The sequence below is a fragment of the Mytilus edulis genome, chromosome 3, assembly GCF_963676685.1.
Source record: "Mytilus edulis chromosome 3, xbMytEdul2.2, whole genome shotgun sequence".
In the NCBI taxonomy this organism is placed as follows: domain Eukaryota; kingdom Metazoa; phylum Mollusca; class Bivalvia; order Mytilida; family Mytilidae; genus Mytilus; species Mytilus edulis.
The window spans coordinates 12,691,867-12,716,874 of record NC_092346.1 but is presented as its reverse complement, the minus strand read 5'-3'; the positions used below and the strand labels follow the sequence as shown (position 1 = coordinate 12,716,874).

Here is a 25,008-nt window from a genome sequence, read left to right as displayed (position 1 = left end):
GCAAGAGCTACATTTTTGGGAAAGGGAATACACAGACGAATCCAGGGTCAAAACAAACTCCTCAAAATTGGCAAAGTTTTGTGAGATATGATGACAATAAGAAAGAACTTTTTAGTTTTCAGTCACAGCAGCTTGCTCAATAAAATTTTGAGGAAAATGTAGTTGTATCAACAATACTGAAGGATGTTCAGTGTTATCCGCCACTTGATGATGTTTCAAGTTTAGCACCATGTTCATATGAAGAAACGTACACTAGAATCAAGACGGATGTGTCTGATGCAGTGAAACACAGACTTAACTGAGTAACATGTAAAGATGTATAACAGAGACAATGGTCATGTAATCCCTAGTTGGTTGTTGCCATATACAATAGCTAAATCAATATAATGTGTTGTTAGGATAAATCTAACTTTGTTCTTCAGTTTTTGATTCTGTTGTGTCTTGATCCCTCCAATAGTTTATTTTTTTCTGCCTTCTTCTGTAGCCATGCAAAGACACAAGTCAACATTGCTAATGAACATAAATAATATTGGATAATATAACTCACTGCTTATGTACATTTGTAATGAAAGATGAGACTGTTAAATAATGCACAAAATCTATGTTAATAATTTTGGATTTTAAATGTTGGGTTGCTGTGCGTCATATTTTTTTTGTTGGCTTAAATCGCATTTTTCGTCAGGCGATTGTTGTATTAAACTCTTATTAGCAATCATTCCACATCATCATATTAAAGCAAGTTTGAGCAGTAAATAATTATATAAACATATACATGTATTGTACCTGTGTAGAATTTACAAGATTCATTACAGTATATAGACTTAATTCTTGGTAGACCAAAGACTGAAAAGTCGCAATTGAATTTAAAAACTGTTTATGCATCTGAATTACCCTAAAAGTTGAAGGTAATTCATAAATTTGCACGAAATAAATTAAACTGTCAAGCGACAGAATGAAAAGAAGTTATGATATTGGGACTAAGATACAAAAAATTGATGCAGGAAATCCAGTACGGTTGCACAATACTCGTCGTTTAAAAGGATTATGTCCAAAGTTACAAAATAATTGGCAAGGCCCATATTTTGTTGTAAATAAACTGAATGATGTAATATATATGTAACACTCCCAAACGTGTCCTTCCCCCCAAACGTGTCCGTAATATTCAATATTCCCTAAACGTGTCCGATTTCAGAACCCGCAAACGTGTCCGATAATTGTTATTCGCCAAAACATGTCCACTATTACAAGCCAGAACGTCTCACGTCTTTTAGCGCTAATACATGTATGTCTGAAATGAAATCGATAACGTTTACGGCAATTCTATTAAGAGGGAAGCAATGAGGTTGTCATTTATTAGTTTGTTCAATGCCGGTTGTTAATGATTATCATAATTGCAAATTTAATCTGTAACATATAAATTAAATTTTGACTGAAATTGCTTATTGTCCAGTTGCAAGTATTTTATGCTCATTAAAAGCGAACATACAAAATATTAAAGGTAGTAGTATTAATTGTTACTGTGTAAATTATTTGTGTATTATTAACTCCGGAGATGTCTTTTATATCAATCCTACAGCGATCGTTCAGCAAAATTTACTTCCATTTATTCAACAGTTCTGATATTTAAAAAGCGCATCAAATCATAAACTGTTATTCAGTTTTTTTTAATAAATTTTAGGTTTCGAGCATCACTTAAGAGACGAAATGTTTCATGCATTATTTGATTGACATCATGTTAAAAAGTAAGATAGGTTCTTCAAATGTATTATCATACCGGGAGCCAGTCCACATTTGTCAACAGTGGTATCACGCAGTACTTTGATAGTGAACACATGTATTTTGTGGAATTGTTTAGTAAAATTCCCTGGAAGATATGACCAGCTACAAATACTTGAATAAAGGAGATATCGTTGATTACAGAAACAATCCTGCTATGAACAAAGGGACTGCTGTTAGTAGCGGTTTCTAGCGAAAAGGTGTAGCAATATGAATAGATAAGTGTCCTGGACGAGGCACATTTTACAGGTTAAAGATGATATCACAGACTTCTGTTTTCAAATAAACAGACACTAGATAAGAATGGCACAAAAAAAATGTATTTTTACTAATTGCAAATTAAATTTGTACTGTATCTATTAACTTTAGACTGTTGATTGCGTTTTGTCCAGTTGCAAGTATTTCGTGCATATTTAGAGAGAACATACAAGTTTAAATGATTTTACATTTTTAGTGTATAAATTGGCTTTAGACTGTTGATTGCGTATTGTCCAATTGTTTCATGCATATTTAGAAAGAAAATAACGCTTGATATGGACACGTTTGGGGGATAGTTGAAAAATGGACACGTTTGGGCGCCCATACTTGTTTTGCAGTTCAGTGACGTCGATGTGGACACGTTTTGGGGAATCGGACACGTTTGAGGGGAAGGACACGTTTCTGAGTGCTACATATAGAATACGGAAGGGACCAAAAATCAAACCTAAGGTGATGCACCAAAATCGGTCGAAGCGCTATCTAGAAGAACATGTTCCGATTTGGTTTACTTAAAGGTATAACTAAGGACAAATAAACCCTTTAATTCCAGATATCTATCCAGTATAATACAGTAAATAATTTATTTATTTTATGAAAATATGTAAAATTACAATAGCAAGCTTTTTACTTTGGACAAAACATCCCGGTAAATGGACTTATGTTCGTTTTTAATTTAATTTGCATATTAAAACTTTGGGAATAAATAATTTTTACAGTAATCAGTCAGTTCCAAGACGGCTATCCGTCTAATTTACATAAGATGGAATGTCCATCCTCAGTTTTAAAGACGGATTTTCCATCTTATATTGAATTGAAATAAACAAGACGGAAAAACTGTCCTTAATATTTTGTCAAATTCACTAGACAGTTTTTCCATCTTATCCAAAACAAACATGCTTTAGACGGAAAAACGGTCTTTTATCATTTATAAACTCATAAGACGGATAAACCAGTCTCTGGTAAAAAAGGTACCTCTGAAGACGGTGAAACCATCTTCTTTTATTTATGGTCATGCACATAGTTGTTGAATTAGCTGCTAAATAAGCACAGTTCTTTTTATACGAGTTTAACCAAAGTTTACCATTCATTAAATATGCAAGCTGCTGACGATGAACATTTGGTTAAGATTTCATGGAGCATCAAAGGATACCATGCTTTCCATATACGACCACCAATAAACATAGACTTAAATATAGAAATAGAAAACAACAACCGGTATGATGAGAATGCTGTCTTGGTAAAGATTCCAGTGGATTTACCGGAACATGTTCTTAACCAGCTGCCAGAGGGAAGCAATCAACGACCTTTGAGGCAGCTGGCAGGTATGTCAACACAATGCAAATCAATTTGATCTTGTTTAATACTGTCATCACTATTGAAGGACAGAGGGATGGAGCGTTTTAAAGCCAGGGAATTCGAGAAAACCCTTATCGCGATTAGGGATCACCCATTTCTGAGGGCTGCATGTCAGGGGTTTCTTGATTACCAGGGCATTTTATTTTTGATTATTTTTTAAATTACTAATTTGAACATGTAAAAACTAATATAGTCAATTCTCCATTATATACACATCCTCAGTATGCACGATATGAGTTTTAATAATAGTGGTTGAACATTTTTTGAGTTGCGATTGGTTACAGATTTACACAAAATATGGTTTGTGGTTAATTTCTATCTTATTTCATTTTTAATCATACAGATATGGGAATGATTTGGATCCAATTAGACATGTTTTACCCCACCAACGGTATTGCCCCTGTTCAGATTGTCAGTAACCTGCTACTTGGTGTGGGTTCCACCTGTTGAAAATCAGGCAGTGACCTCGAAATGTTACTTATTATAAATTTACCCAATTTTTATGTTCTGGTATGTGTTCCACCTATTTCTATTATTTATTTTTTAATTCAGATTTTTTACACGACATCACCTTACACTTCACCTCTATATTCTAATTAAAGAATGATAAAATGTGTTTTCTTTTTTCATTCTTAGGAAGGCCAGTAGGAAGAGTACCAGCTAATGTATGCAAGGCATTTAAACAGCTACTCCAGACGCAAATGGCCAAAAAAGTGATTTGCAGGTATACTGGCATGGCTGCTCCGAGTCGCAATCCCCCCTCACACCAAAGATTCCACAGGACAAACAGGATATTTGATATACCTGGTGGAGGAGCTGAACTTAGTTGTGATTATTTCATTTTGATAAATAAATCACACTTCAGAGAAGCCATGAGAGTTCTAGAAAACTGCATTCCATTCCAGGATCTTGATGCAAGGCTTTCTGCATAAACTTTATTACTTCCAATAAAAAAGTTGAAATCTGACATTTGTTTAAAGTTTTATTTTCTTGAACTCCCAACAATGGAATAAATGAACAGTTAACATAGAAAAAGATCACAAATTAAAGGAAACACAACAAATAAAATATAACTGCTATAACTTAATTTGATATGTAACATCAAATTTCATTGGCTGAGCAAACTAATTTATACTGTATAATATCAGTTGAGGATCCTACCATAAATGGAAAACATTATAAAGATAAAATAGCCATGAAATCTTCATTTCATCTTCAGGAATAAATCTGAGCATTGGTCTTATAAAGAATGTGTGTTATGCTACAACAAATATATCAAGCTTCAGGAGTTTATTTTATAAGACCTCAATAAGATTTCATAATTTAACCAAAAGAAAAGGCCAAAAATTGGTAAAAATAGCTAACAATAAAAGATAACAATAAAAGATAACAAATAATTAAAAAAACACCAAAACAACATTAGTTGTATGCAAGTCGAGCTAAGCATACCCCCAATCATGCCCCACTTTTGTCTATCGTTATATATACTGGATAATTCAGAGTTCCACGAAACATGAAGTTGATATCTGAGGGCGACAAAAATCACTTTAATACACTTTATGGTACATATATATAAAGCTGTATACCAAATTTGAAATTGATCAGATCAGTTGGAGCGAAGAAAAATATGGCAAAAGTTTAAATGTGGACGGATGGACAGAGGGACGGTAATTTGAACCATGAAATGTTTATGGCAAATATAGACACACTCAAAGATTTTCACATAAAAATGGTATGGATTTACAAAGCATTCTGCATATTTGTATTTCAATGTTTATAAATAATATGCATACATATAAACAGTCAATTGATGACAAAGCTCATGTTGTACTAAATAAAACATCCGAGATGGTAACCACATGGAGAGCAGCGAGCAAATTCTAGTCCTGCTTTGGTCTTTGACGACACAGGTTTTAAAATCACAACATGATAAAAATGCAAATTTCTATATATATCTATCAATACAACAAGTAGTTGACCAGTTGACTAGACTTAAAAGAAACAATATTAATTTGCAACAAGAGTATTCATTTGGTACATAATATCACAGAAAAATAACAAGTAGAAGTTTATAATAAATATATATCTTTGATATAAATAATTGGAGAAAAATACTAAGGAAACAAATCTTTATCTTAATCTGGATTGATAGTGTTGAGATACCACAGTAGCAGAGGTCTAGGACATGTGCTGTGGTATCTTAACTCTAGCAGCAATCCATATAATAGACTTTGAAGCTGGAAGACACTATTACAATAACATTTTTATGCTTAGTTTTACTTTAGTAATCAAACTCTCATTTACTCTTGTAAGGGCGGTGTAAAAGGTATTATTCCCGGCTTGGAATAAATGTCAGCTGTTGATTGGCTGTCGACACGTTGGTTCAAAACCCATGGCCCCTGGATGTTGGTAAGCAGCTTTGTGGGGAGGTCTTATTTACGTCATGTACGTTGTCAATGTAAAGACTACACAATATTTTGCGTAAAACAAGTAATTTTTTCACATTATTAAGATTATCCAGGCTTCTGAACCTCGTGTTACAATACTCCCTGTTGTTGCTTTTCCATAATATTTATTTCAACATTATACCATGTTAAAGTTATTTCACACAAATTTACAGAAGATGTTTAAATTCAGGCCATTCTGAACTGAAATATGCATGAATGAAATTCTTTGATATGTGTTGGGGGAACTTAACTGCGGTACTGTAGCTCTTAATGTCGTTTTTTTGTGGACCATAGATCTACGGATCTGACCTGATTAAAAACTTGCTATTTTGCATTATTCAGAATAAATTAGCCAGAATAAATACCTTTCTGTTCAGTCTTTTGTTTTACCATTTAGGATAAATATGGAAGGATGTAGATTAATAGTTCCGGTAATAAAATAAATCCTCTTGGAACTCCAGAAATATAAGTGAATTTGTTATCAGTACACAAAGTGCGACTCAAGCCTGGGTCGCAAAATCGCAAGTTTTTAAACGGGTCAGATCCGTAGCTATATGGTCCACAAAAAAAAGGACCTTAAGAGCTACGGAACTTAGCTATGGGGGAACTATGACGTTGTCGAAGTTACATATTCGCGCTAAAACAGAAGACATCAATGTACAGCCAAAATCTAATGTAAAATGACGTAAAACTATGGTACTCTGAGGATTGTACCAAAGGTACATCCTCGACCTGTAAATGGTTGTATTTTCTGCATAACTATCATATTTATTTCAACGCGTAATGAAAAAGACGTTGGAATTGCGTCGCTTACATTTCATTTATGATGCATGTACTTTCCGTATTGAAGCCAAGCCGGGGATAAATCTGTTAATTATCCTTATAGCCATGGGAATTGAGATTGTACCACCCTTCAGCACAACTGTACAACCTTCGGCTACGCCTCAGTCTGCACAAAAGTGCTTCAGGGTGGTACAATATCAATACCCACGGCTTTAAGCATAGATAACTGATATACTACAGCTGCTGGATATTTAGTCAACCTCTCTACCTCGCCCTCTCCCTCTCCCTCTTCCCCTACCTCTCCCTCTATTACTTCCTTCCACTTCTACTGGTTTGGGTTTTTGTAATTGTCTTTTCTTTCTGGTAAATATTCTCTTCTTCATTGACTCTACGCTGACATGATCTTCCTCAGGAGGTGACTGAATATCCAGCAGCTGTAGGTTGATCAGCTGGGATTGTCTGACATTTTGTCCAGGCAGAAATCCCATCTGATCAGGACCTTTTGTTGGGGATGGCTGCACTGCAGTTTTCAGTATTTTGGCTTTATTTAGCCTTTGAATTATAGATTCCTGATTAGCATGGAACATTGTATCATTAAATGGCATTATAACATTATTTGATTTAAAATTATCAAGTAAATTTGTAGAGCCAGTATAATGCACCTCATTTTTGTGCTTCACAACTAAGAAATATTCTGACTCATCATGATCCTCCCCAAACTTTGTAACCTTCTCCATTAGGGAGTCCACATTTCTAATAAATTTTTTTCTGTCAGCCATCTGTCTCCTTCTTTTCATCTGTTCTGGCGTCCCAGATTTAACGGCAAACCGCCCAGTTCTTCCATCTCTTTTGGTATCTGAAAAATAGAAAGACATATTTAACAGGTTCGGTCCAAATATGTTTTAGCTATCCCCCTTTGTCATAATTTACCTTAAATGTCTCTATCTTGGTTATTTCTGTGAAATGCATCTTTAGGCCACACCAATTTGATTCCTTGTTCGACGGACCCGCCCGCACCTATTTTTTTCAAAACAGAATTTTTTTTATTTTTTTTATATTCCCGCTTCCCGCATCCGGAAATGTAAACATGTCTATTTCCCGCACCGTTTTTTTTAAATATTATAAAAAGATATCAACATTGGTTTCTTTTCCCCTTACTTATATTCCCTATCCAAAATGTTCCGTTGTTAGAATAAAGTACAAAGAACTTCTGAAGGATTTGCCTTCAACTGCAATTATATTGTATGCTGGCAAAACAAAACTATCTATAGCCGCTGCATGTTTATGCACCTGTCTTGATTGATTCAGGGGCCGGTCGTTCAGCAGTTATCGTTTGTTGCGATGTTGTTCATTGGTATTTTCCCGTTTGAATATAGAAATTAGATCGTTGGTTTTCCTGTTCGAATTGTGTACGCTTATAATTTTGGGATCCTTTATAGCTTGCTGTTTGGTCTGTATCAAAGCCCTGTGTAAAAGGCCGTACTTTGACCTGTGTTTGTTATTGTCAGCTTGAGAACAACCCTCCCTCAGACAAGGGGTCATTTTACTGATGTAGAAAAGAAAATAGAAATACCAAGGATTTGTATAGTTCTTCTATACAAAAACTTTGAAAACTTAGAATTTTGTACTCAAAAAGGGGAGAGTTACATCATATTTTAAACAACTTTTTCTAAAAGAGGGGTCCACTTATTTTAAATAATATTAAACTGTTAAAGTAAATGTGTTAATTTAACATGGTTAAAGTCCAGGAATATTACAAAATTCTTGGACATGTTTTGACCATTTAATACTAGCTATAGATAGATATATAGTTCTTTGAGAAAATATGAGCCCTTTTGTACAAACAAATATATTATAACTTATATGATCCATCATAAAACATGTAAAAGGGATATTTATAAAATTAAGGGGTTGCCCCCAAACTGATTATGACTTGGATGGAGAATTGTATCATTGTCAGTCACACATACATAGACCAGATTTAATTATTTCTTGGTGAACAGGGAAAAAATACTTCAGAAATTAAAAAAATGTCAAAGTACAAGTTATAAATCAAGTTTTAATATTGTCAAAACCTACTATTTACAAAAAAAAAATATAATCGCTCGCCTTTACTTTTCAAGCTTCGCCTCAAAAAATTTCAAATTAAATATTTTTTTATTAAAATTTTCAAATCGCTCGCTCGCCCCAAATTTTGGAGTCCAAAAATCCGTAGAACAAGAAATTAATTTGGTGTGGCCTTATCATATTATATAACACTTCTGAAAAATTGTGTATAAAAATGTTTAAATTCCTTTGATATGTATCTACTGTAGATTTTTATTGGACCATTAAAAGAAAGTAAAACAAGAATGTGTCCATAGTACACGAATACCCCACTCGCACTATCATTTTCTATGTTCAGTGGACCGTGAAATTGGGGTCAAAACTCTAATTTGGCATTAAAATTAGAAAGACAACTCTTGCAAATGGGAGATAATTATGCAAACTGGGAAGATAATTGTATTGTATTTTAAGCTTTGCTGTCGCAAATTGAGTTTACCTAGCGACACGTAGCTTCAAATGTTCATGAAATCTCACAAAAGGTATTATTCAAAGTATGAAATTCATTTGTTTTGCCAAAGTGGCAGAAATATTGCATTTGGATTTTATCATTTCAAAATGGTGGCTGTGTGAAAGGCTGCAGCTTAGTTACGGCAAGACAATCGTGAATTTTTAGTAAAAGGATAGCCAATCACATCCATTGTTACAAACAAATAGTATTAAAAAATAATAAACATCATACTGTGAAAGTACTGGATCACAATTTTTGCTAGATTTTGCTTATGTCGCTAAAATGTATTTGGACAGGACCTGTTTAATATTTAGGGATTATTTCATTTTAGTACCAAGCTAACTTAAGTTGGTGGGTATATCATGTATTTTAAACATGACCACCTGTTATCAATTTTATTTTTCAAAGTGTAAATTGTTGTGAAATGAAGGGAAAAACCTCAAAGAAAATGTAAAAGGCCAAAATAATGGGGTTTTTTTCACAATCTTCAAATTTAGGTAGCTAGTAAATCCGAAGAACTAGGAATTAATTTAGTGCTTACCTTTTGACATGCCAGCTTTTTCATTTTCATCTACATGAATCTCTGCTAGTGGTTCTACTATAGGATCACCTATCATTGTTGGAGATCCTGAAAAAATAGTGAAAATCAAACATATTATTTCATTCCAATAACTTTATTTCAGAACATTTTACAAAAAAGATGAGTGATTCAGGCTGTCTTGAACCTTTAGTTGTAAAAAATATCAAAAACCTGTATTTGTAAAAAAATAAATAAATCCAGATCTTAACATGGGTTAATAATTACATTAGATGTATGTTTCATTATAATACTTTATTCTGATTAGCTAACAGCACATCACGTGTTATTCCGTAAGCAATTGTATCACTCAATAAAACTTTTCATTCATGATAGCACGTGGTCCCACAATAAAGTGCACAGGTTAATTAAATAAAAACAATATAAAATTCGTTTTTTCTTGATCATAGCTAAAAAAATGTAATTATAAGTATTGAATGCTTCTTTTTGTAACTTTATAGGGTTGTAAAAGCGTTGACCATGCGTACATTTTTAGAATGAAGCGCTTCCGCGCTTCATACAAAATGTACTTCGGTCAACGCTTTTACACCCCAATAAATTTTCAAAAAGAAGCATTCAATTCTTAAATGATATTATATCATCTTTTCTTAACAATTAATTGCATCAATTATGTGAACTTGTAGATAAGTAGAAACTAGCCCTATCCTTTAATTTCATTTTCCGTTACATAGATGACGTTTGTCCTTGAATAACAACAGATTTCAAGACTTTTAACATCTCATCTGTCTACTAGTATCCTATTGAACTTGAAATTAAGAACACAACAGACACACCAAAGTCAACTTCATATTTGGATTTATTTCTCGAAACTGACCACGAGGGATATCTCATAACTAAGTTATACAATAAGTGTGATGACTTCAACTTTCCCATTGTCAATTTCCCTTTCCTTAGTGGCAACATACCAGCTTTACCAGCATATGGTGTTTACATTTCTCAGCTTATCCGTCACTCTAGAGCATGTATTACTTATCATGACTTTCTAGAGAGAGGGTTGCTGTTATCACAAAAACTGCTCAGTCAGGGTTTTGTCAGGGAATGGCTGGCTTCTTCATTGCGGAAGTTTTACGGTCGTCATCACGAATTAATTGACCGTTACAATGTAACAGTGACACAAATGACATTATACATGCTTCCATTGTCATAAACATGTCTTGTTCCTATCCTGATTGTGACACATATCGGATTGACTTTGTTAGACCTCACGACGGGTGCTGTTGACAGAGCAGGAACTGCTTACCCTTCCGAAGCACCTGGGTTCACTCCTGGTTTTTATAGGAGTTCGAATGTATGTTTTTCCTTGAGCACAAAGTCTGCTTGTATTGCACATTGATATGATGCTTAAAACAGTTCTTCTTACCCAATTTTGGAAGTACAGGGGACAGTTCTAGAGATGGATCATAATCATGATCAGCATATGATGAATGTGATGAGGATGGTGGTGGTGTGATGATGCTACCTGTCAAATAAAATAATAACACTTTCACAGTAATTTTTCAAAATTAAAAAATACAGAACTAAAATCAGAGTTGAGCATTTTCGTTATGAAAGTGTAACATGCTAAAAGTAATTTTTTTCTTGTAATCAAATAATTTGGCTATCACTGTTGATATGTTGTTTTTTTGTATAGACGTCAATGTTAAATTTATAGCGTGCAATATATTCCCATACAATAAAAGGATCATTGCATGAATATTGTGGAAGATTGTCCCTCATAGATAATTTCTGTCTCAAAAAGAATACAAACAAGAAAATCTATATTAATCATTCTTTTTTTGACAGACTCACAGTTTTAGAAAATTTTGACTTTAAATATATTACCTATTGAACATGTTGAAGCTTCTACATGTGCACTGCTGGAACTAAGTACCAATTCTGATGAAACTGAAATAGAATTATAATTAGATAGGACTGATTTATAACTTCCAAGTTGATTGCAAAATATTTCAAATTTCTTGTGATGATTGGGTCAAAACATTTTTCCTCCGAATCTGCAACCTCAAATCCACAAACAAAAATATAGTTAGCAATGAAATGAGATCAGAATATCCTGCACTTGTGCATCTTCACTAGCCAAGGGTTCTAATCTGTCCACTCCTACAAGAGGAGTAGGTGGAATTGGAACCCTTGGCTAGCGAAGATGGAAATTGTGATACTTTAATATCCCGCTTAAAAGCAATAAAAACCTTATGATTTTTCAAGGAAAATTTAAGATGCATGTGGTGAATGTGCATTGTGACCAATTTGTCTCTGCTTTATATTTTTATGATTGCCATTTTCAACTTAGTTTGTTCTCTTGAGCATATCGCTGCATTTGTTGCGTTTTCCCAGATCTGTGCATTTTTCAATAAATTTCTATTGATAATAAAATTGTTCAGAAAAACGTCAATGTATTTTTTCTATTAACTATTACCATTGATTACTCAAACAAATATCTTTATATTATAATTTTATGAACTGATTAAATAAGCGGGGGTGTAATAAATCACCATGGACTCCAGCAATATCTGTGATATCTGTAATGTCTGTAATGTCTGTAATGTCAAGATGATCGAAAATGAGGGGATACAAATGATCTTCTGGTACTGGCATTGATTGAGGAGTATTTTCTTTTCCGAAATCTGAAATAATTAAAAAAAAAAAGACTTATAAATAGTTAATTTTCACTTACCACTTAATTAAACAGAAAATCCCTCATCTAGATCGTCATTATCATTATCATTACAGTCAGGTTGTTGGATAGTCATTTCGGTTTGATTTTCTATTGTTTCATGGACTGTTTGTAGCACATGTAAATGGTCCTCCTTCAAACACCTCTTCTTTTTTATTGTTGTTTGAAAAAACTCCTCCATTGTTTTTTTTAGCTTCCTCATCTTGGATACGTTCCAAACCTTCCTTGATCTTTACATCAATGTCTCTAATGCACAAGTTATGAAATGATAGGTATTCTGCCTGCTCTGCATAAGTAACATATACAGGGAAATTTAGTGTTGGATCAGATGGCGGTTCCTGTTGAAGAAGCATGTCTAAAATTCGGTATGACCGTTTTCTGCTTGCATCTGAGGTGAATTTTGAAAGATCTGGACACAGGATATCTCCAGATATGGATGTCAAGGCAACATATTTGTAAAGGAAACCTGTTTTCCTTAGCTGTAACCTCCATTCGAATATTTCTTCATCAAGATTTATATTTCTACCATCTGTGATACTTTGAGATTTAATTTGTGAGAACACATGATCCCTTATTTGCTTCAAGTACTGGTGATTTCTACATGTGCTGAACCACATTTTGTCTGTCGGAGTTCCCCTCTTCAACCATATCTTTAAAGATTTGTTTTCTTCCTCTAAAATAAAGTCGTATCCCTGACCTTTGCTAGGGTGTCCTGTTTTTGACATAGTAGCATTTAACCTAACAAACTGTTTAACCTTTTCAGGCATAATATGCTGAACAAATTGGTCGTATATCTCAATGTCTTGGTACTTGGGATGACTCCGACCATGGAACAGTTCCTTAGTCATCCATTTTGCAGATTGTAGGAGGGTCCAATTGTTCCGCCTTGTAGCCATTCGAAAATTTACTATTCCCTGAGTATACTTGCAAACCATTTCAAAAAGGTACATATAATTGGAATTATATCCTTGTTTCTTCACATAAGTTAAATATCCTTCTGCCGATGGGTTTTCATTTCTTCCCTTTTCATATGCTACATATGGTATAACAAGTTCACACATTGTGCCAATGTGAAATGTCAGGATCATTTGCCATGCTTTGTGATTGTCAGAACATTTCTTAGCCGATTTCTGTGCAGCTTCACTTATCCATCCCATCTTTTGGGCAAAGTTTTTCATGAAAACCTCCCAATTTAGTTCCATAAAACTTTTAACTAGGTTCATCTCGTAGTGTCCATCACCAGTTAACAATAAAACCCAATCAAACTCGTAGTAGAATGAAACTTTACCTCCATGCACTTTCTTAGCATGTTTTTCCATTTCTTTTATACCAAGGCAACCAACATCACATTCAGAACAATGTAGATATTCTTCAATAAGCCTTCTAACTAAACTGTGAGGAAGCCCATCACAGCAAATGACTGTCCAATATCTCTTACCAGAACTAACATATCGCTTTATGCCCGCTTTCTTACCAATATGCCGCAAAACATAGAGAATGTTTTCGATAGAGTTCGGATTAGCAAGAACCGGGTCAAGTACACTTACATCAACACCCTCAGAAATATGATTGCTAGTAATATGTTCATATCGATAAACAGACTCTAATGATTGTTTGTCTTCATTAAGCCCCTTATTGTTTCTTTTCTCGTATAATTTTGCTGTACATTTCTTTGACTTTTCTTCCTCTTCAGATTCTTTTTGAGCTACTTCTTGATTTTTTCTATATTCTGACATAAGAATGTGACACACTGGACATTTCCTCTTATTCTTTTCCAGCAATAAATTGCATTTAGGACATCTTACTGACTCATTTAATTCTTCCAACTCTTTAACAATTTGGTCAATGTTGTCCATAAAGTTACCTGTTTTGTCATCTAGATACAACTGTTCTTCAGTTAGATTAATGACAAAGTCTATCTGTCGATAAAGCTCTTCATAATGAACGCTTTTCAATTTTTCAAAAAAGGTGTATCATTGTCTTGATCATCAACTTCTTCCTTGAGAGTTTCATCACATAACTTTAATATTGTATCTTCGTTGCCTGCTGATTTTAACCATTTCCCGGGCATCAGTTCTTCTACTGTTTGAATACTCTCCGTATCATCATGGCTATGAACAGCAGCTACTGCAACATTTGTAATAATTGAGGATTTGATTCGATTTTTTACCCTGATGTTCCAATTTCGTCCAATTACTTGCTCATTGTCAAACATAAATATGACATCTCCTTCTGGGCAAGGAGTTTCTTCTGTGCTTTCAATATCTGATAAAAAATTTGACAGTGTGGAAAATTTGGCTGCTGGTACAGAAGTTCCAAAGATATTGCAGACATTTTTGTTTTTTGAAGCTGAGAAAATAACAATGTTTTGTAAAAATGACCACTGGTCTATAAATGAACTATCAAACAGACGATACATACATTCCATGACTGTGATTGATTCTGGTAAACTGTTCATAACTTTTGATTTTCCAAACAACCAAAATAGTAGTTCTACAATAAAATCGTCAAAGCAATCAAAGTATTCCTTTAGATCAAATTTTGAAAGTGAGGTTTTATCATTGTATGGATGCAGTCCTTTAAATTCTTCTATTTTTGATTTCAAATCAATTTCTTCTTTGACATTGTCAATTTGTTTTTGCAACAAGTCTTTCTTTTCGTCAAAAGAAAGTGTTTTAAATTCTGTGAAAATTTTATCTACCTTCGATAAAGGGGTTTGGTCTGAAAATGAATCCACATTGTAGTCTGGATAGCATAAATCACAGTTATGTGAGTGTTCCACAAATGTCACTGGTGTATCATGCTGTTGTGAAATCTTCCTTTTTTTAGTAGGTGTGTTTCGATATCGTCTTAAGGAACATCTACATGCATTACATAGTTGAGTTGGATGAATACTTGTGCTGTCTAAATAGATATCAATGTTGTGGCGTTGCAGCAATTCGGTAGCAAAGCATGTTTTTTCACAACTACTCTCTTGTTTGACCCCTTGACCACATAATCTACACAACTCTTTCAATTTAATTTGGTGTGAATGCACACACAAGTCTGAAAAAAATTGATTTCAAAATTATACTTTATCAGATATTTTATTCAAAATTGTTTATAAGACATCTTATAAAGATAATCCAATACCTTATTGACTAAAGTATAAGATATCTTATAATACTTCATAAAAGATATCTCACATTTTCTGAAATATATTTAAGATATTTAAAAAAAAAAGAAGAAAATATATAAGATTTATGGCAAGCTGTATTTACATTTAATATATTTGTTTTATAAGGTATCTTATAAAATTTATGAGATATCTTATAAAATATATTAGGTATATATACGTATCTCAGGAACATTATGAGATATCTTATACAACTAATCAGATATCTTTTAGCAATAACAGAACATTATCGGCCTAGAAATATATTGAACAAATGCCCCTCCTGAGCCCCCTCCACCAGAACCAATATAAACCCCTTTATTCTGACCCGACATGGTGCCAAGGAACAAAATAAAAACAAAATTTTGGAAATCTGCACAGAAATAAACTAGAGGCTCTAAAGAGCCTGTGTCGCTCACCTTGGTCTATGTGCATATTAACAAAGGACACAGATGGATTCATGACAAAATTGTGTTTTGGTGATGGTGATGTGTTTGTAGATCTTACTTTACTGAACATTCTTGCTCCTTACTATTATCTCTATCCATAATGAACTTGGCCTGGTAGTTACAGTGGAAAATACTTTGTAAAAATTTACAAAAATTTACAAAATTTATGAAAATTGTAAAATATTGACTATAAAGGGCAATAACTCCTTAAGGGGTCAATTGACAATTTTGGTCATGTTGCCTTATTTGTAGATCTAACTTTGCTGTACATTATTGCTGTTTACAGTTTATCTCTATCTATAATAATATTCAAGATAATAACCAAAAGCTGCAAAATTCTCTTAAAATTACCAATTCAGGGGCAGCAACCCAACAACGTGTTGCCTGATTGGTCTGAAAATTTCAGGACAGATAGATCTTGACCTAATGAACAATTTTATCCTCATCAGATTTGCTCTAAATGCTTTGGTTTCAGAGATATGAGCCAAAAACTGCATTTTACCCTATGTACTATATTTCAGCCATGTCTGCCATCTTGGTTCGCGGGCGGGGTCATCAGACACATTTTTTACACTAGATACCCTAATGATGATTGTGGACAAGTTTGGTTAAATTTGTCTTAGTAGTTTCAGAGGAGAAGATTTTTGTAAAAAATTACAAAAATTTACGAAAAATGGTTAAAAATTGAATATAAAGGGCAATAACTACTTAAGGGGTCAACTGACCATTTTGGTCAAGTTGACTTATTTGTAGAGCTTACTTTGCTGAACATTATTGCTGTTTACAGTTTATCTCTATCTATAATAATATTCAAGATAATAACCAAAAACGGCAAAATTTCCTTAAAATTACCAATTCAGGGGCAGCAATCCAACAACGGATTGTCTGATTCATCTGAAAATTTCAGGGCAGATAGATCTTAACCTAATGAACATTTTCAACCCCATGTCAGATTTGCTCTAAATGCTTTAGTTTCAGAGATAAAAGCCAAAAACTGCATTTTACCCCTATGTTCTATTTTTAGCCATGTCGGCCATGTTGGTTGGCAGGTGGGGTCATCGGACACATTTTTTAAACTAGATACCCTAATGATGATTGTGGCCAAGTTTGGTTAAATTTGGCCTGTTAGTTTCAGAGGAGAAGATTTTTGTAAAAGTTAACGGACGACGACGGACGCCAAGTGATGAGAAAAGCTCACTTGGCCCTTTGGGCCAGGTGAGCTAAAAAAAGAATTTTGAAAATCAGCCTAGATATAAAAAAAGGTGAAAAAATTAATCTCTCCTTTTTGCCCCTTCCAAGCCCCCTCCACCGGAACCAACATAAAATCCTTTATTCTGACCTGACATGTGACAAGGATCAAAATAATAAAAGAATTTTGAAAACCGGCCCAGAAATAAAAAAGTTGAAAAAATTATGCTCCCCCTTTTTGCCCCTCCAGAGCTCCCTTTACCGGAACTAACATAAAACCCTTTATTCTGACCTGACATGTGCCAAAGAACCAAATAAAAAAAAGAATTTTGGAATATGTTATGTTTATATATATACTATAGACTATAGTATAGTACAATTGTATTATATTATAACAGGGTTTTTCTGCGGATACAGAAATTTCAAAAAACCCAGACAAGTGTCACACTTTAAAAATGATTTTCTATTGTTTCAAAACAATTTTGTTCACTCACAAAAATTGGGGGGGGGGGGGGGGCGTGGCGGGGGCTTAATCTGCCATTGTCACCATATACCGGTATGCCTTGAACTAAAGTATCAAAAAATGGTCCTTCTATAAAAAAAATGAAGGTTTCCGACTATATATCAATTAATGCATCTTCATCTACATATCAAGATCCAAACAAAAAAGTCAATCAACCATGAAATTAAAAAAAAAATCCCCCTTTGCACTTTCCGGAGCCCCACCCTACCACCAACTTAAGGTTCTTCTTTAGTCAAAATCCCGGCCTGTTTATAATGTCTGTTTGGAGCAAACTGTAATCTGTTATATCATATATTATACATCAAAATAATCGTCTTTACTCACACTACATGAATATGACATTGAAAAAGCATAAATTCACAACTATAACTTATTATTCAGAAAAATGCACTCCCCTATAAAAAAAAAAATCCAGAGCATTTATATTATCATTTTTGCTTGTGAAAGTATGCAAAATGTGTTCGTAAAACATCAATGCAGGGCAAGCTGTCCTTTTCAGAAATAAAACCTATTTAAAGTCAGTCAAACGAAAAATGTGTTGAATACTAAAATGAAAGTACAATTTGAAGGACATATAAACCTACTTTCACTTTCATGTTAACATTTTGTTTTTCTTTCTGGTGATCTAATAAGCAATTTTTAAAAATGTCTGAAAAAGGACAGCTTGCCCTGTATGGATTTTTAAAGAACACATTTATCATACTTTGATAAATAAAACGAATAGTTCAAAACTGCTCTGGACTTTTTGCAAAAAAAGGGGGCTGACATATAAACCTACTTTCACTTTCATGTTAACATATTGTTTTTCTTTCTGGTGATCTAATTAGCAATTTTTAAAAATGTCTAAAAAAGGACAGCTTGCCCTGTATGGATTTTTAAACAACACATTTATCATATTTTGATAAATAAAACGAATAGTTCAAAACTGCTCTGGATTTTTTGCAAAAAAGGGGGGCTGTTTTCCTCAACAATAAGTTATGTTTGTGAATTTATGGTTTTTCAATGTCATATTCATGTAGTATTCATGAGTAAAGACAATTATTTTGAGGTATAATATATGACATAACAGATTATGGTTTGCTCCAAACTTTTGACTTTAGTGAAACTTTATTGTCTTTAAAACCCCCTGATTCACAGAAAATTATGGGGAACAAAAGGTCCCCATTGTCTGTTTTTCAGTTTGAAACTGTTGCCTTCATCTGGTGCCTATGCATTTCATCCTTTAGGACCTCATACTATTTTAATGCAGCCCTCCCCCTTTTCAAAATGTAATGGAAAGGCACGTCCATGCTGACTCTGAGTAACGTAAACATAATTAAAAAATTAAGAGTCTACATTGATTTAATTTGAGAAGACGGTAAATCCATCTAGTGTGCTTTAGTGTGTAGACGGAAAGTCCGTATAGTTTTCTTTTATTTGTAGACGGAAATCCTGTCTAGTTTATTTTATGTTGTAGACGGGGAATCCGTACAGTTGTTTTTATCTCTGTTTTTTGTTCAATTCGGTCGGCTTAGGTCGCTGTGTTAAAACATTAAAATGCCGTTTGTATTAGGTTTTTTCATTAATTTGGAATGTTTTCTTTCTGATTTGCAATTATCAAATTGATAGAAACACGCAAACATAAAATATTTGGACTTTTCTACCCACCGATATCGACACTTGTGTCCTCCATTTAGGTGCAATTCTGGATTAAAATAGCCGGAAATCTCGCGAGATCTCGTAAAACTCGAACGGAGACTACTTTAGACAAGGGGGTTTCCAATATATTTCTAATAATAGGTACGCTCAATATATATATATACCGAACGGAAGAAAAACTGAGATCCGTATTGATAAGACGGAATATCCGTCTGATATAAATAGACGGATAGCCGTTTTGGAACTGACTGGTAATGTTTTGTGCACTGTGTACACAATTCGAACAGTATGCTAGAAATTCTGAAGTCTGGACTAAAGTGGGTTGAAAATCTTACAGGGAAGATTTGATTAGAAATCATGAACGTACAAGCTATCATCAAGTTGCTGTCAATATAGAAAAAGACTCGTTAATAAGTTAAACAACTGGAGGTATTGGTCAAGCATAAGACACTGGTGTAACCATAGAAAGACGTGCGTTTATAGCTGCTCTAAGATGTATGTACTTCTTGTTGAAAAAAAAATAAATACCAAACACTTCGAATTTTTGAGACCTGCTGGACTTAGTCAAATAAAATGGTTGCACTTATTTGGATACACTGAATATGGAAGGAAGGGTGAAGTACCAGTCTCAACGAGAAATACAGGATATAGTTTGGTGTTTAGGTAAATTTTTTTTTAATTTTTTTAACTATTATAATTTATCATGCTTTATATTTTAAGAACGCATGAATCAGAAAATGATTTTTTTCTTCGTTTTGTAGGTGAAACTATACGTGAAGATGTTGTTGCAAAAGTTGGACAGTCAAGTTGTTATAGTATTCTGATTGACGAGACTATCGACTTCAGCGTATTAAAATAGCTAATAATGTATGTTAAATTTATGGTTGGGGAAAAGTGCCAAATTAAGTTTCTGGAAATGGAAGATGCGAGTGTTTCTTAATTATTAACAGATCAAATAACTCAAACATCAAATTGTCAATATTTTAAAATACACTAGTTGTGTACATCAAATATATACATATATTTATATAAATGTCCCTCATTTTTCAGCTATTTGATGGAAAAGCTGTTACCATTACAGACAAACTAAAAGAAGTGTGAAAAGATGCCAATCTTTCAATAAAGGACAGACTAATTGCCTCCGGCAGTGATGGAGCATCCGTGATGGTTTGAAGGAAAGGTGAAGTTGCAGCCTTATTGAAACAGGTAGATAATTAAATATACTGCATCCTCTGACATTTTAGTATTATTTTAAATTATTTATGTATTTGGAATATGATGTACGTTTAATTATTGTCATTTCTTTTTAGGAATTAAGTTTTTTTTTATAAGTAATCGTTGTGTGGCTCATAGGTTGGCATTGGCTGTGAGACAGACAGCAGACAACATCCAGGAAATTAATAAATTTATTTTTAAATTAATGTTCACCTGGATGCTTTGTTTCACATGTTTCACATGTTAATGTGACTGAGTGTTTTTGAAATAAAGCATATTGTATATATATTTAATATATTGTTCGAGTTGTATGACAATTCCCCGGTAAGAATGGCTGCACTGAAAAACATTCAGACAACCCTAAAGTAAAAATTAAAACAGCCAAAGGCTATGAGATGGCTGTCTCATGACGAGGCTTGTGATACCCTGAAACAGATTTTGCCCAGCGTAATGATGTCATGAGGGAGGGATGCAAATGAAGCATTTTGTCTAGCCAAAAATGTACAGACTGTGCAATTCATTACTGTATTGTACAGTTTGTGTGACTCAATTGAGTATGCTGTGCTAAATGCTTTCAGGTAATTATTAAATATCAAATATTCCATTTATACAATAAATAAACTCATCAGAGATATCAGGACTAAATTTTGTATACACGCCAGACGCGCGTTTCGTCTACAAAAGACTCATCAGTGACGCTCGAATCCAAAAAAATTAAAAAGGCCAAATAAAGTACGAAGTTGAAGAGCATTGAGGACCAAAATTCCTAAAAGTTTTACCAAATGCAGCTAAGGTAATCTATGTCTGAGGTAGAAAAACCTTAGTATTTCATAATTTCTAAATTTTGTAAACAGATAATTTATAAATATTATAGTGCTGACTACTTGGCTGGTGATACCCTCGGGGAAATAAATCTCCACCAGCAGTGACATCGAACCAGTGGTTGTAAATAAACTCATCAGATATATCAGGACTATATTTTGTATATACGCCAGGCGTGCGTTTCGTCTACAAAAGACTCGTCAGTGAAGCTCGAATCCAAAAAAGTTAAAAAGGCCAAATAAAGTACGAAGTTGAAGAGCATTGAGGACCAAAATACAGATAATTGTGACCTTTATTTCTAATCATACAAGTAACAAAATTACATGGAGTAAGACTTTTATTATCAATTCCAGGAGTCAGGTTTAGATTATTCTTCCATTCAGGAGCAAGTTGAAATTACACTAGACTTCTTGGACAACAGGCTACCAATACCAGGAAGATACTTCACGGAAAGTGAAGCTATGATAAGCACTTTAGAGGAAAATGGGTTCTCCATTACTAGAAGTGGAATCAGTGTTGTAGATGAATTCAAAAGAAAGGTAAACAGTTTTCATATTTACCTTTCATATTTCATATTCTTCACAATTTATTTCATCTGTACAGTGTAAACAATATTTTATTTATTTAATATCTATTACAGGTTCATAACAAATTCATGATTGCCATATATCAGAAAACAGGAAAAAACAGATTTCCAGATGCAAGATATCAACCTTCTCTTGTTTTGATCTCTCTGGTATGAAAAACTTGGACAAATAGGACCTAGACTTTTATGCAGAGGAAAAGATTCGGGTAAATTAAAACAATTATTTTGTTTTCTGAATTAAAATGTCTTTCAATCTAAATACCAAATAATACAAATGCCAATATATTAATGAAAAACATATCTTTACAGACACTTGCAGCTCATTTCAACCAACTGATGGATGAAGAAACTGTATTCCAAGAGTTCCAGTCTTTTAAGATGATCATACATAATAACACAGACAAGACAACAATTTGTTTTTAAAATTTCAATGACCAAATACAGGCACTTGTATCCTAATCTGGCAATACTAGCAGAAATGTGCATGCTTATTCCAGCATCCACAGCAGGCAAGTGTCTTCTTTTTATCTTAAGTGGCATAAATATAGTTTAACTGCAATGCATCTAAATTTTTGAAAACATTAACATTTCTGTTAAACATATCAGATAATTTCCATTTTATCTTATTACTTTTCAGATTGTGAAAGAGGATTCAGTGTCCTTAACAAGGTGAAAAATAAGGCCAGGAACAAACTTTCTCAAAAAGTCCCGTATTACGTATACCTTATGATGGTGTCTATTCAGGGACCAGAGGGAAAGGACTTTAATTTCAACAGGGCTGCAAAGTTGTGGGCATCTTTGTCTCAAAGAAAACTTGACATTGGGATTATAAATGATGATGTTTGATTGATTTATAATAAAATGTGTGTAATTGCTCATATCACTTTCTTAACTAGCATTTTTGAATTATAGGCATGTAAAATTGGTTTCGATCGCAATCATGATTTTTTTTCAAGTTGAGCTTTCCTCCATGGAGATCTTTTTGAAAGAGAAGTAAAACCCTTTTTATAATTGCAGGACACAGTGTAGACTTGTGGAATCGGTAATGATTTCACTTTTGACCAATCTGTCATCTAAAGGAGAACAGGAAGGGGTCAGTGAAAAAACAGAAGGAGGTACTTCCGAATTTATTAAAAGAGACGGAGAACTCCTTAGTGGGAAGTATTGAGGAAGTTTCACTATGTGATGCGGAGGAGAATGCTTTTTTATGATACTGGGGGTTTCACTTCGGCAGTGTAACCTATTTCTCCTCTGCCAAGTAATCCCTGCAAGACCAGCCCCGATCCTGTTATGCCATCTACAGACGTCCTTGTTATAAACGTCCAAGATATTAATACAGCCATCCCTGTTATAGCCATCCCATACATTGATGTCCCCGTTGTGGAACCACCATCATTGGAACTACCCATAATCTCCACTTGTATATGTCTTCCCTTGTCAACACACCCTTGTCAAACATACTCCTCAACAAAGGAAATCCTCTCCCGATCAGATCTACGATAAGCTGCCGCGATATACACCCTTACCCCAGTAGAAGGTTGAAGTTGAAGTTAGAGCAGATACATAAGAGCCAACAATCTCGTTTTTGTTTATAAATCATGGTGGAACAAGATTTAAAACTTCGGCTATTGTTATCCACTTCTTTCACTTTTATAAAATATGATAAAAGAAGACTCCAGTGTAAAACCATACCTTTTTGATGGACGCCAAACCTTTTTCTTAGATCGCGATGCCGAACATTTTCACCTCATCCTTAGCTATTTGAGGAACCAGGCCAGTATCCCTTCAAATATGCTGCGTAGGGATGTACGCAGTTTACGGGAGTTGCGACACCTGGAACTCGCCGTCCAGAAGAAAATATTAGATCTACAGCAGTTAAGCTTGCTTGAGGAAGGAACATTTGGGGTGGATTTTATTAGGACAGTTGCTTTCATAGGATTACGAACATAATACACGTTTTGATCGGTTGATAAATTGACCGGAAAATTATAAGTAGAAGGCTGACGAAACGAACTTTAGGTTTCTTCTCACCGCCTGCAAGAGCAGTCGGAATTTAAAGGTATGGATGTGTTTATAATTTGGTGTGCAGGTTTAAAATGTTTTAAGAAAACTAAACCTTCATACACATCATTGCACATGGCACTTGTTTGTTTTGAAAAAGAGCACGACCTTCGACCTACGGGAAAGCCCCATCAGCTGTCGTTCCTTTTTGTAAATTTTACGTCGATACGATAACATGAGAGAGGTTTTCTTGAAATTTACTTTCACTTTAGCAGAGAGAAACCGTTATATATGATTACGGCACATTGTATATAAATATTATGTATGTTTTTATGATGAATTCTTATTATATGATTATATAGATGTTACATAAAATGCAACACGGTGGTGCTGACAAAGATATGACCGATATATATATATATATATCGGAATATTGCGAGATGAAGTGTCAAAAACTGCAGTTGGGAAAATGTCCGAGGTAAAAGGTATGTAATTCAATTAGATAATCCACACTAAAAGTATACAAGAGGGACGAAAGATACCAAAGGGAAAGTCAAACTGATAAATCTAAAATAAACTGACAATGCCGTGGTTAAAAATGAAAAAGACAAACAGACAAACAATTGACACATGACACAACATAGAAAACTTAAGGATAAACAACACGAACCCCACAAAAATATAGGAGTGATATCAGGTGCTCCAGAAGGGTAAGCAGATCCTGCTCCACATGTGGCACCCGTCGTGTTGCTTATGTGATAACAAATTCGGTAAATAGTCTAATTCGATAGGTCACATTCATGAAAGGAGGGAAGGGGATTGCAGTTACGACGTAAGGAACATATCCGATATCATTTGTGAAACGGTTATTCCATAACGGTCAACCAACTCGTGATGGCGTCAGCAAAATTTACGAAGAGATGATTTTAACTTCACCATTTGGAACTCTTGGTTTCATAGCTTCCTTGTGAGCAGCAACCCTCTATCAA

General features: G+C 34.0%; 2 protein-coding genes and 1 long non-coding RNA gene across 4 annotated transcripts; 1 reads left to right on the top strand and 2 right to left on the bottom strand.

Moving 5' to 3' along the window:
• The first annotated feature begins 3,282 nt into the window (after positions 1-3,282).
• LOC139514787 (uncharacterized) lies at positions 3,283-4,357 on the top strand. Its single transcript, XR_011662700.1, has 2 exons — positions 3,283-3,356; positions 4,027-4,357. It is a non-coding gene; the product is annotated as an uncharacterized lncRNA (long non-coding RNA).
• A 2,374-nt stretch (positions 4,358-6,731) lies between these two features.
• LOC139515836 (uncharacterized) lies at positions 6,732-14,299 on the bottom strand. 2 transcript variants are annotated; one of them, XM_071305553.1, is made up of 5 exons: positions 12,444-14,245; positions 11,594-11,656; positions 11,133-11,231; positions 9,716-9,802; positions 6,732-7,476 (listed from the first exon to the last, which is right to left on the bottom strand). In XM_071305553.1, the coding sequence occupies exons 4-5, from the start codon at positions 9,789-9,791 to the stop codon at positions 6,872-6,874; spliced, it is 681 nt and encodes a 226-aa protein (XP_071161654.1). In that variant the 5' UTR covers positions 9,792-9,802; positions 11,133-11,231; positions 11,594-11,656; positions 12,444-14,245; the 3' UTR covers positions 6,732-6,871. The 2 variants fall into 2 exon arrangements, 1 of the variants encoding a protein (XP_071161654.1); XR_011662850.1 differs by having other exon boundaries at positions 7,344-7,476; positions 12,444-14,299.
• Positions 14,300-14,394: 95 nt separating this feature from the next.
• LOC139515837 (uncharacterized) lies at positions 14,395-19,438 on the bottom strand. Its single transcript, XM_071305554.1, has 2 exons — positions 19,405-19,438; positions 14,395-15,488 (listed from the first exon to the last, which is right to left on the bottom strand). Exons 1-2 carry the CDS (start codon positions 19,427-19,429, stop codon positions 14,395-14,397), a joined length of 1,119 nt encoding a protein of 372 aa, XP_071161655.1. The 5' UTR covers positions 19,430-19,438.
• Between the last annotated feature and the right edge of the window lie 5,570 nt (positions 19,439-25,008).